The sequence below is a fragment of the Callospermophilus lateralis genome, chromosome 1 (genome assembly GCF_048772815.1).
Source record: "Callospermophilus lateralis isolate mCalLat2 chromosome 1, mCalLat2.hap1, whole genome shotgun sequence".
NCBI lineage: Eukaryota > Metazoa > Chordata > Mammalia > Rodentia > Sciuridae > Callospermophilus > Callospermophilus lateralis.
Window position 1 is genome coordinate 115,966,554 of NC_135305.1, and position 12,167 is coordinate 115,978,720.

Sequence of the window (12,167 nt, forward strand, 5' to 3'; positions counted from 1 at the left end):
GGATTGAGACCTCTGAAACTGTGAGCCCCAAATAAATTTTTCCTCCTCTAGTTGTTCTTGTCAGGTCTTTTGGTCATAGCAGCAAAAAAGCTGACTAAACGGTCTTTATTTCATTTTGAGTTAGTGTTTGTGTGTGGTGTGAGGTAAGGGGCCCATTTCATTCTTTTGCATGTGGATGTCCTGTTTTCCTAATACTGTTTGCTGAAGAGACTGTCCTTTCCCATTGTGTGGCTTTAGTACCCTTGTCAAAGGTCCTCTGACCACACACATAAGGGTTCGTTTCTGTGTTCTCTGTCCTGTTTCAGTGGTGTGTGTGTGTGTGTGTGTGTGTGTGTCTTTTTGCCAGTGTCCTACTGTTTTGATTACTGTAGTTTGTGATAATGTTTTGAACTCAGGAAGTATAAGGCCTCCAGCTGTTTCTTTTAACTTCAAGATGAATCCACTGAAAGACAAATTAGAAAAACTACCCCATCCACAATAGCCTCAAAAAAAAAAAAAAATGGGAATCAATGTAACAAAAGAGGTGAAAGACCTCTACAATGAAAGCTACACACAGAACACTAAAGGAAGAAACTGAAGAAGACCTTAGAAGATGGAGAGACTTCCCATGTTCTCAGAGAGGCAGATTAATGTTGTCAAAACGGCCAACTATCAAAAACAACATACAGATTGAATGCAATCCCCATGAACATACAAAGAACATGCTTCATAGAACTAGAAAAGAAAGTACTTGAATTCATCTGGAAGAATAAGAGACTCAGGATTGCCAAGGCAATCCTGAGCAAGAGGAGGAGTGAGGAGTGAGGAAGCATTCCAACGCTGGCTCCAAGTTACATTACAGAGGTAGAGTGACAAGACCAGCATGTGTCATCTCATAACATGAAGAACAATGGAGGAGAATAGAAGACACAGAGACAGACCCACACATACTTACAGTCATTTGATAGTTGACAAAGGTGACAAAATGTATGTTGAAGAAAAGAGCCTTTTAAACAAATGGTTCAAGGAAAACTGGAAAGCCATACTATGGATTAAACTAGATCCCTATCCCTCACCTTGCACCAAAGTCAAATCAAGACGGATCAAAGACTTAGGAATTAGAACAGAAACCTTACAAACTGCTAGAAGAAAACACAGGGTCACCATGCCTACATATTGGTGCCAACTTCTTTAAATAAAACAAACAAACTTGAAGCTCAAGAAATAAAACCAAGAATCAATAAGTGAGATGCCATCAAATTAAAAAGCTTCTGCCTAGGAAAGGAAATGCTTAAGAGTGTGAAGAGAGCGCCTACAGGATGGGAGAAAATCCCTGTCAGCTACTCTTTTGGCATGGGATTAATATTCAGAATATATACAGAACTAAAAAAGCTTAACATACTACTACTACTACTACTGCTACTACTACTACTACTGCTACTACTAGTACCACCTAATCAATAAATGGACAAAAGAAATTATCAGAAAATTCCTAAAAGCAATAAAATGTATAACAAATATATGAAAAAATGTTCAATATCTCTAGCAATCAGAGAAATGCAAATCAAAATTACACTAAGGGGCTGGGGTTGTGGCTCAGTGGTAGAGCACTCGCCAGGCATGTGCAAGGTCCTGGGTTCAGTCCTTACCACCACATAAAAATAAATAAATAAAAACAAAGGTATTGTATCCATCTGCAACTAAAAAATAAACATTTTTTAAAAATTACACTAAGATTTCACCTCACTCAGTCAGAATGGCAATGATCAAAAAATTCAAATAATAATAAATGCTGGTAAAGATGTAGGGAAAAATATACTGGTACATTTCTGGTAGAATTGCAAATTAGTATAGCCACTATGGAAAGCAGTGTGGAGGTTCCTCAAAAAACTAGGAATGGAATCGTCATATGACCCAGCTACCCCACTCCTCAGTATTTACCCAAAGAACTAAAATCAGCATGCTATAGTGATACAGGCACACTAATGTTTATAACATTGAAATTTATAATAGCCAAATTATGGAATTAGCCCAGGTGCCTGTCAATAGCTAAATGAATGCATAAAGAAAATGTATATATGCACAATGGAGTATTGTCCAGCCATAAATAAGAATGAATTTATGATATTTGCTAGTAAATGAATGTATATGGAGAACATCATGCTAAGTGAAATAAACCACTCAGAAAAATCAAAGATCAAATGTTTTTCTCTCATACGTGAAAGCTAAAGCAAAATAAAGGGGAAAAGTGTGTGTGGGGGGCCAGATATCAGGAAAATATGGGGAAGGTCAGTGCAGTAGGAGGAAGCTATCAAGAGGGAGAGAAGAGGAATGGGAAAGGGGAGGAAATGTGAAAAAATCACCCTACGAGTATATATAAATATACCACAGAGATTTCCACCTTTATGTGTATGTGTAAAGCACCAATCAAAATAAATAGATAAACGAGTTAAAGGAAGATCAGCAGAGTAGAGAAAGAAGAATAGGGGAAGAGAGAAGGGAAGGAAATTTGTGGTGGGGGTTGGAGGGTCAGGGACTGAAATGGAGTCAACCAAATTCTATGCGTGTGATTTTGTCAATGAACTCAACTACTATGGATGACTATCGTGCTCTACTAAAATAAATTTTAAAAATAAAAGGTATTGGGGATGTAGCTCGGTGATAAAGTGTCCCTGGATTTATCTGGACTGTGCTGAGTCCTTTAAGATTCCATATGAAATACTAAACTTTTTTGCTTGCTTGTTTGATTTTGCAAAAAAAATGCCACTGGGATTTTGGGAAAGGTTTCATTGAACCTGTAGATTGCTTTGGGTAGTATGAACATTTAATCCATGAATATGGGATGGCTTCCCAATACCTATGGCTTAATTTCTTTCAGCAGCATTTTGTAATTTTTTAAAGTGTATCCGTCTTTTTTTGCCTTCTTGGTTAAATCCTGAATATTTTATTTTATTTTTTCTGATGCTATTATAATTGGCTTATTTTCTTAACTTCATTTTCTGATTATTCACTGCTAGTCTGTAGAGACACAATTGGTTTCTTTATATCATGTAACTTTGCTGGATTTGTTTATTAGGACTCAGGTTTGGGGTGAACTTTAGGGTTTTCTACAAAGATCAGGTCATTTGTGAGCAGAGATTATTTTACTTTTTACTTCCTTTCTGGTTGGGTACATTTTAACCCCCTTCCTTGCCTAACTCCTCTGACCAGGCCTTCCAGTTCTATCTTGAATAAAAGTGGCAAACCAAGCCAACCTTTTCTTTTCTCGATTTTAGGAAGAATGTTTTCAGTTTTTCACAATCAAGTATAATGTTAGCTGTGGCTTTTCACATGTGGCTGTTCTTTATGTTGTAATTTCTTCCTGTTCCTACCTTATTTTGTGTTTTTACCATGAAAAAATGTTGCATTTTACAAATCCTTTTTCCTGCACCAACCGAGATAAGCATGTGCTCTTTGGTCTTTAGTTCTGTTAGTGCCATGCATTATACTGACTGAATCCTATGCTGAACCATCCTTGTATTTCAAGAATCAATCCCACTTGGTCATGCTCTAGTATCTGTTTATATGTTGTTGATTTTGTTTGCAGTATTTTTTGAGGATTTCTGCATCAATCCATTGGGAACACTGGTCTGTCATTTTCTTGTGGCATCTTTGTCAGATCTTGGTATTGGTGTAATTCTGGTGTCATAAAATGAGTTTGGAATGATTCTTCCTTCACACTTGTCTGAAGGACTTTGAGAAGGATCAGTGTTCATTCTCTTTACATGTTTGGTCCTGGTCATGGACTTTCTTTGTTGGGAGGTTTGGATTACTGATTCAATCTCCTTACTAGATATAAATCTGTTCAGATGTTTTATTTCTTCATGGTTCAGAGTTGGCAGAATTTTATAGGGAGAATCTGCAAGATTTACTTATGGGTTGGAAAATGAAGGAAAGAGAATAACAGGTGATGATCTTCTTTACATGATGATATAAGAACTGGGTAAAGATTGGGGTAAAAATAGGAAACTCAGGAGTTGGGCATTAGAAATTTTAGATTAGAAGATGCCCAGACAGAGATATTTAATGGGTAGCTACAGCTACAGACCCAGAGCCCAGAGGCACCCAAGATGGAGTGGAGGGACAAGTGACAGAGCACACTCAGTGCGGGGAAGGTGTAGCAGCTGAGGCAGGCACAGTCTCCACAAGGACCTGAAATGCCCTCCTAGGAACAGATTCTGGTGACAGGCTTTCAAATTTGGGTGTTATTCTCTATGAAGTAAAATTACAGGAAGGTTCCCCGCCCTTTTTGAATGGCAGAGTTGTTTGTTCATATTTATTTATTTCTAATTTCAAAAATAATATATTTCCACCATAAAAAACACATAAAAATTAAGAATGAATAAAATAATAAGCATAATCCATAATTACAACCATCCACTTATAATTAGCACTAGTACTATGCCCTATTTCTTCCAAGAATTTTTTCTTTTCATTTGCATACTTTGCATATATTGCAAAACTAAAATTACACTATACAAAGTAATTCTACATCCTATTTTTTCACTTAATATTTTTTCACAAATATTTGGCTATATCATTAAAAATCTCTATAAAGATAATTTTAATAGCAATGATCTATTGGATGAATGTAATCTGTTTGGCATTCAATTGGATATGCAGGCGGTGTTCCCTCTCTATATATAATATTATAGGCCTATGATAAATATTCCTATGTACATATCTTTGCTCCAGTTCTCAAATGGAGAATTTGGGGATGAAAAGACACAAACATTTTAAAGAATTTTAATATTATTGGAAAATTGTTTTTTGAAAGGATAAACCTATTTATTAGACTCCTAGGGAATATGCCTGGTCATTCCCTGCACCCTTCTAATCATTGAGAAATATAGCTTCCAAAATATTTACTAATTTAATAGATTAAAAGGGATATGTCGTGGGCTGGGGTTGTGGCTTAATGGTAGAGCATTTGCCTAGCATGTGTGAGGCGCTGGGTTCAATTCTCAGCACCACATACAAATAAATAAAATAATGGTGCATCAACAACTAAAAAAACGGGGGAGATATGAAATTGAGATTTTCTTAACTCTCTTCATGAAATTGTGAGGCAGAAACCAGAATCTCACAAAAATTCCATTCCATTAAATTCAAACCATGCCAATGAAGTGTTCAACTTTACTATCATAATCAGGAACATGAGTTAACTCACAAACTATGAATACAATTGTTTGTTTGTTCATTTTTTGGTACCAGAATTGAACCCAGAGGCGCATGAATACATTTCTCCAAAATGACAGGAAAGTCCTCATTCCTGGTGGTGCAAGGGGGGATCCGAGCTACAGAGGGCAGCCCAAGTCACAGGGTATGCTGCAGTCCCTGAGGACTCATGCTGACTTAGCTTCTGCTCTAGGTGGAAGGAAACACTAACATGGGGAATTCCAGCAAGTTCCAGCCCTCCCTTCTCCCTTCCAGTGAGGAAGAGCTGAACTATAACCCCAAGCCACTCTTCGGTGGAAAAGACCCCTGGGAAATGACTTTTTCAGCCTCCAGCCTCGTAAAGGAACTGCTTGGGCACAAGTGTTTGGAGCTCAACCACCACGAGTCCCCTTCCTTCTCACAGTGAGTGTTAGTCTGGATACCCGACAACTGGGATCCAGTGCGTCTGTGTTTCCCCTGGGCGAAGCCCCCTCAGTGGTCTGGGCTGGGCTGTTCTCCGTGGAAGAGAGTGCACAGAGATCCCTGAGCTTGTGGAGCGGATGGCAGGTGCGCACACCCGGTACCTTCAGGTTTTATTCAGGCTCAGGACTGTGGCCTTCTAAGTCTGATAAACCTGACTGACCTTGCTAATGTGCCCACAGAGGTGGAATTTTTGCCTCTGGGGAGTGAACTTTCATTGGCTAAGCACAAAGAGAGTTGACACACTAGAATTCCAGTTATTACTGGAATAATGACTTTTATATACAAGTGTTTTTACAGGAGAAACCAAATGATCACCAGAGAGATGGGCAGGACGCGAGGAAGTGATGGTGGTGGAACTTCTCCACCAAGGGTTGTGCCCAGTGCCTGGGATACTGTCTGTCTGCAGCTTATTTCTTGTCACTCCTCTGTCCCCATTCAGAGAAGCCTCCACTGCTCGCACTACAGGTCTTCCCATCTCACCACAGCCTGGACCTCATTACACCCTGCACTTTCATTTAAGCTCTTACCACAATTTTAATTAACTATTTTGTAGGCTGTCTTTTTTGCTATTATTACTTTTTACTGTTTCCCAGGTCAGTGAGAGCGGGAGCCACATCTGCTTCGTGCATGACGAGCCCTGTACACTGTGACACCGGGCCTTATGGGAGGAAGAGGAGGCAGAAGGGGAATGAAGAGGAACATGGCAACCGCTTACCACCGTGGAGCAGCCTTGCTGATGGGACTCGATCCTCTGTCCTCCTGATAGTGCCCCGAACGGGCTTGTTGCAGGAGTCGGTCCTGCTGACTCGGTCCCTTGTCCCTCCCTGCCTGCCGACCACTTCCCCGACTCCTTCCTCAGACGGGAACTCCTCTGGTGGCCAGTCTGATCACATAGGCCCATCCGCCTTTCTCTCTGCTGACGTGGCTTTGCATACTGCTAGTCTGACCTAGTCTGGGGCATTTGTAACTTAAATCTCAGAGGGCAGTTGTACACCCAAGGGCGTGGGGGTCACCACACTGTCAACCCCTGTAATCGCCATACTATTTCCCGGGTGTAAGGACAGGGTACTCTAGGACGCCCAGCAGTCAAGACAAATCAGACCACTGTGTGCGCGCGGCTAAGGCCTGCTCATACTTCACAAAACCAGAAGCTACAGAATGACATTCTTACCTGCCTTGGCTATTTTCTCAAAATATGACATTGATTTTGATAATTAAAAACAGAACACACCTGGCCTAGAAGGCTGGGGGGAATTCTTGACTGCTCTGACCCAGGCTCTGACCCTGCAGGGCCCCCAGTGAGTCCTGTTCCAGTGCTGGCTTCTGTTGAACCAGGGGCTGGACCAGATCTTGATATTACATGCATGATTATCTCACCCAAGAGTCTCCCCCAACTTCATAAGCACCCCACAGACCAGTCTGACTTCTGGAAACGACCACCACACACACAGAGTTTGGGCAAAGCATCTCTACGGGGACTAGTCGTGGAGACAGCTCAGGACTGCGACGACTGCAGATGCCATTGGGTCGGGGGTGGGGTGGGGTGGGGAACAAGCCGACATTTGTCCTTGGACCTGTCGCAAGGAAAAGCAGATTCTCTACCACCAGAGCTACTGGACACTGGGGTTCATGCCTGGAGGACTGAGGGGCCCAGGGAAGCTGGGTGCCTGGCACCATGGTACCCTCTTCTGGTGCTGTAACCCAGACACAGGTGCTTGTGGAAACTATCTCCCGTGTGTTCAACAGTCAATCACTATGAGCAAATGTACCCGTAAGCTGAGACCTTCACAAGCCTGGCAGGAAGCACTTGCCTTCTCTGTTTTTGGTATTTGGAGTTCAGCTCCTTTCACCTGAGCGCCTCCACAGGCAGCAGTGCACAACTCCCTTACTCATGTTAAATTATGCTCTCCAATGAGCCATCAGCGACATCCAAACTCACTCATTATCATCTGTTTACAAACCAAAACCAGCCTCAGTTTTAATTAGCTGGTCTGCCACATTCAAAGTCATGCTCACTTTAAACAGTCTACATACTCTGCTCAGGGAATGGGCGTCTCTGACGAGGCCCTTCCCATCTGAAGGGAAATTACCAAGAAGAATCAAGACGGCCCCCAGGGCTGCACACCGGGACAGACTTGCTCTGCCACAGCAGCCCTGCGTAGATGGCGAACAAACGCGTGATTTCCACAGGGTTCCGGGTACTAGTCCAAACAGGAGACTTATGGAACAGAGGCCTGAGAGTTAACTGAGGTGGCCTGGGACGCCGTGCTCCTACCTCGAGTAGTAAGACTCCACCCCCAGGGCCTCGCGGACGCTGGCGATGTGCTGCTCCAGGGCCGAGCTGGCTGCCGTTGGGAGCGCTGCACTGCTGCTGGCCTGGAAGTCGCTGGAGTTTTCCACGGTGCTGTCACCCAGGTAGTGCTCATGGAACTTCAGAATTCCTGAAACCAGACAGGCACAGCCAGCATCACAGGGGGTTGGGCTGGCTGGAGAGAGCGGCCGAGGGCAGGGCTGGGAGTGCCGAGGCTATGTGACTTCTTTGTAAAGCGCCCCAGAGGTCCTCCTGAGCCCAGGTCAGTGCCCTTTCCACAGCTTTTGCCATCAAGGGTGGGCCTGATGACAGGGAATCAAGATGCAGCCTTTGCTGCTGATGACACATTCAGAAGCTCCTGGGTAATTAGACTACTCCCTATGCGTTTCCAAACTCCTGCTTTGCAGAATCACCAGCTAGGGAAGGCCTGCTCTCGGGGACTGTGCATGAACGTGCCCAGGTAGGTTCTCTGTGGAGGCTGAAATCCTGAACAAACAGGTAATTAGCCAAGTGGAAATTGTGTCACAAAAACCTGTCATGTCACAAAAGCAAATAAAAATAAACATACAGTATAAAGGTCAAATAAAAACACCCTTTTAAAAATAAGACTAACTGGTCAGTGGTCGTTAATGGATTAAAGGTGCAAAAAATGATGTCTCCGTGAAACCAAAGCCATCCATGCTGGTTTTCTGGCAGTAAACATGGGGCAGATTCTCAAGTGGTAATGAGCTGTGTCGGCCCTGGAAAACGCCGGTCCTCTCTGATTGGATTAGAGCCCCCAGTGAAAGCTTCGGAGTGTCATTAAGAGCAAAGAGGAATGAAAAGGGAAACAATAGGGGCCTCATTACACACGGCTCATTATTACAGGGATCTGGATATGCCACCTGTCAAATCATGTCCCCAAGACGTAACAACCACAGAGAGAAAGAGCTTGATACCCGCCAGTTGTCAGCTTCTTCCTCAGGAGCACCAGTGCCTTCTGGGAGTGGGGACACTTGGGGATGCCGCTGTGGCTGACACTCGTTCACCAGGTCACTCCGAAAATAGTAACTTAAAACTTTTAGCATAGAAAGGTCAGGGGCAAGGGCGTTCTTGTGGGAAGCCCATAAGAATATGGACTTGGAGGGGAAAGATTGCAAAAATAAAAGTGAGACAACTGAACGCGGAGGCGCGAGGGCGCGGGACCAAAGAGCAGCTGGGAGCTGTCATCCAGCACCATTTTTTTCTTTTTTTAAATCAAAGGGAAAGAAACATATTCAAGAAAATCTTGTCAATTCTCACTGGCAGTTGAACTTTTTACAGACATTCAAGAAGCCCATTCTTCAAGATTCCCAATTATAAGATCCACTTCCCCAGTCAATAAACTCTAATTGGATCTGGTCTGTCTCCAACGAGGTAAAGCCATCAGCATTTTATTATGCAAAAAATATGGCCCTAACAGCCAATTAGTGGTTCTGTACTCAGCGAAACAGTTACATCCTGAACGTTTAATGCCGATTTAATCAAAGGGGATTTTTACCCCTAAAATAGATTTTTCAACAAAACTGGTAAAAAAGGGGGTTCTGTTAAACCCAGAAATTTCAAGCTGGAGACTGAGGGTTGCCATTATCATTTTAGTCTAAATTTGCCATGACAAAGGACCACAATTATCAAATCATATCTAGAAAGAACTCTTTAGGAGTGGCCGTCTTCCTTATTAGTTAATGAGCAGCAGCTGCCTAAGAGTAGGGCGCTACTGAAATGCCACCTCTTCCTCCTGCTCTTCCCTGACAAGTGCTTCCTGACTCACTGTGAGGGCCACAGTTTCTTGGTAGAGGGGGAAAGCTGAATGTCTTATTAATTGGATGTCCCACTGTGGAATATCCACGGTGGCAGTTTTACTGGAACCTGACAATGGCTCCTTCATCTAGTCTTTCCCCTTTCACGATTTTCCTTTTCAGGGCTGGTGTTTCTGTTGCCTGATGTTGTGGTTTAAGTGTGAGGTGTCCCCAAGGCTCATGTGTGACGCAATGCAAGAACGTTCACAGGTGAGATGCGTAGATGAGGAGAGCTGTCGTCTAAGCAGTGGATTAATCCACTGATATGGATTGGCTGGGCTGAACTATGAACAAGGAGGGTGTGGCTGGGGGAGGTGGGTCTCTGGGGTTTGTATTTTGTCCTTTGTCCCTGACAGGGATGCTCTTTCTCTGCTTCCTTGTGGCCACGTCCTGGGCAGCTTTCATCCGCCAGGATGCCCTGCCCCACCTTGGGCCCAGAGCCATGGAGTCAGCCCACTGTGGACCTGACCCCTGAAACCCTGAGTACAAACCAGTCTTTCCTCCCCTTGTTGTTCTGGTCAGGTCTTTGGTCACAGGCATGACAAAGCTAGGACGCCTGGTCCCCAAGGGCAGCAGCCTCACCTGCTCCTGGAGCCAGCAGCCAGCTGTACAGGTAGCCGGCCGCCAGCGAGTAGTAGAGCACCAGTCCCCTCTGGCTGTTGACCATCTCCAGGATCTGGTCGATGGTGACTGGGGAGTAGGGGTCCGAGTCCTGCTGTCCTGTCTGTCGCTCCACCAGAAGATCAGCAAATGCCCTTGTCCGACCTCTTTCTGCTACAGCCAGGGCTTCATCGTGGTGGCCTAAGAGACAAAGGGACAGGCTGAGTGCTCCGTGGTGAGTAAGCCCCCTCAAGGACAACTGGCATCTGGGTTAGATTGTAGGCAGAAACGCCACTACCTCTGCTCCCCTAGAGTGACAGACTACGGAGTCCGTTTCTGCCTCTGATCACCAGTGGGGGCAGGATGCACACACAGAATCCTGTTCTGTGATTCAACAAGACCCATTTCATATCACCGTAAGTCACTGGGCCTTCCTGTCTTGCAGCCACACAACAGTCCCTGCAGCTGGGAGCATGGCCCACTCTGCTCCTCATCCCAGGAGCTCCCTGACCTCGCCCCCAGCACCCCCACCTCACCAGCTTCCCTCCTCCACCTGCATCTGATCTGCAGGACCCACCTCTGGCTCCTCTCTCCTAGATGTGGCCCCTTCGTGCATCACATCATCCAGCCCCCCTCCCAAGTCCCCCAATGACACCTCCATGCCTATACTGTGCCTGTCCTCTGCTGGGTGCCCTTTCCCTATTCACCACACTTGTCTCAAAAAGAGGGATTGCACTAGTTGTCCCACCTCTCTCAAAAGGGCTACTTTCAAAATCAAGCGAGGCACTCTGTGTGAAGGTGTTCCTGAAGCACCACCTGTATGACAAGTGGCACTGTTAATATTAAAGCTGACACTTTATTCCACGCTGGCTCTGGCACGCTTCCCTCTCATCTTCTCTCTTCCAGTCCCCCTGGGCAAAGGGCTTCAACCTCTGAGGTCTCTATTGCTTTAAAATCGCTTCTTTCAAGCATTCCTCCAGTCTTTCAACCCAACTTCTCATCCACTTACTGCAGGAAGCTAGTCTATAATGTGGCTTCAAAGCTGATTCATGGATGTGAAGCCTCAAAAATTGCAGAGCCCTCTGCCTTCCAGGGGGCTTATGTAAGTGGGCAGCGCAATGCAGAGGACGGATCTCAGGTAAATATGAGCATGGAAGAGCTGCTAGAGCCAGGTCCGTGGAGAGAGCATGCAGAGGCAGGGGACCAGACGCCACAGCTGTGGTGGCACATCAAGAATGCCTTGCTGCCCACCATTCAGGCATTGGCACAAAGTGGGCATTCACGGGAGTGTGTGCAAATGTATCTTTTACCCTATTAAGTTATCAATGGGAACAGCTGGGACAGCTCCTGTGCTCGCTGGAAAATCAGTCCCATGGTGCTGGACAGACTCAGCACTGTGACTCTAATAGATGGTAAATTACAATCCTGGGCAATGAGTATTTAACTTTTCAAGGGGAAACTTGAGTGTTCCTACACAGAGGAAAGGGCAGGTTACTGAAAAGTCCCCAACATTCAACTTCAAAGACTGTTAGTGAATATCTTTTGGGAAGAGGCAGGTGACTGAGGAGTTGGACGGGGACAGTTAAGGCTTGGATGAGAGGAACTGCAGGCTGCCCCAGTGCCCCAGATCATGCAGGCCTGAGAGAATGAGCCCCGACCGTGAACGTCACAGCCCAGAGGTCAGGCCAAAAGGGCGCACTCCCTGAACAGCATTGGGGAGGCTGTGTGCTGGGGAAACGGAAGACACCTGTGTCTTCTCAGGTGCTTCCCCTTGGTCAGAG

General features: G+C 44.8%; 1 protein-coding gene across 3 annotated transcripts in view; it reads right to left on the reverse strand.

The window, feature by feature from the left end:
- Window positions 1–12,167, reverse strand: part of Ttc28 (tetratricopeptide repeat domain 28) — a 583,480-nt gene that overhangs the window by 75,972 nt on the left and 495,341 nt on the right. For all 3 annotated transcript variants that reach the window (XM_076837226.2, XM_076837217.2, XM_076837237.2), the window contains 2 exons: window positions 10,369–10,587; window positions 7,934–8,099 (listed from right to left, as the gene is read on the reverse strand). In XM_076837226.2, the coding sequence (XP_076693341.2) occupies window positions 7,934–8,099; window positions 10,369–10,587 (385 nt within the window). The remainder of the gene's footprint in view (window positions 1–7,933; window positions 8,100–10,368; window positions 10,588–12,167) is intronic.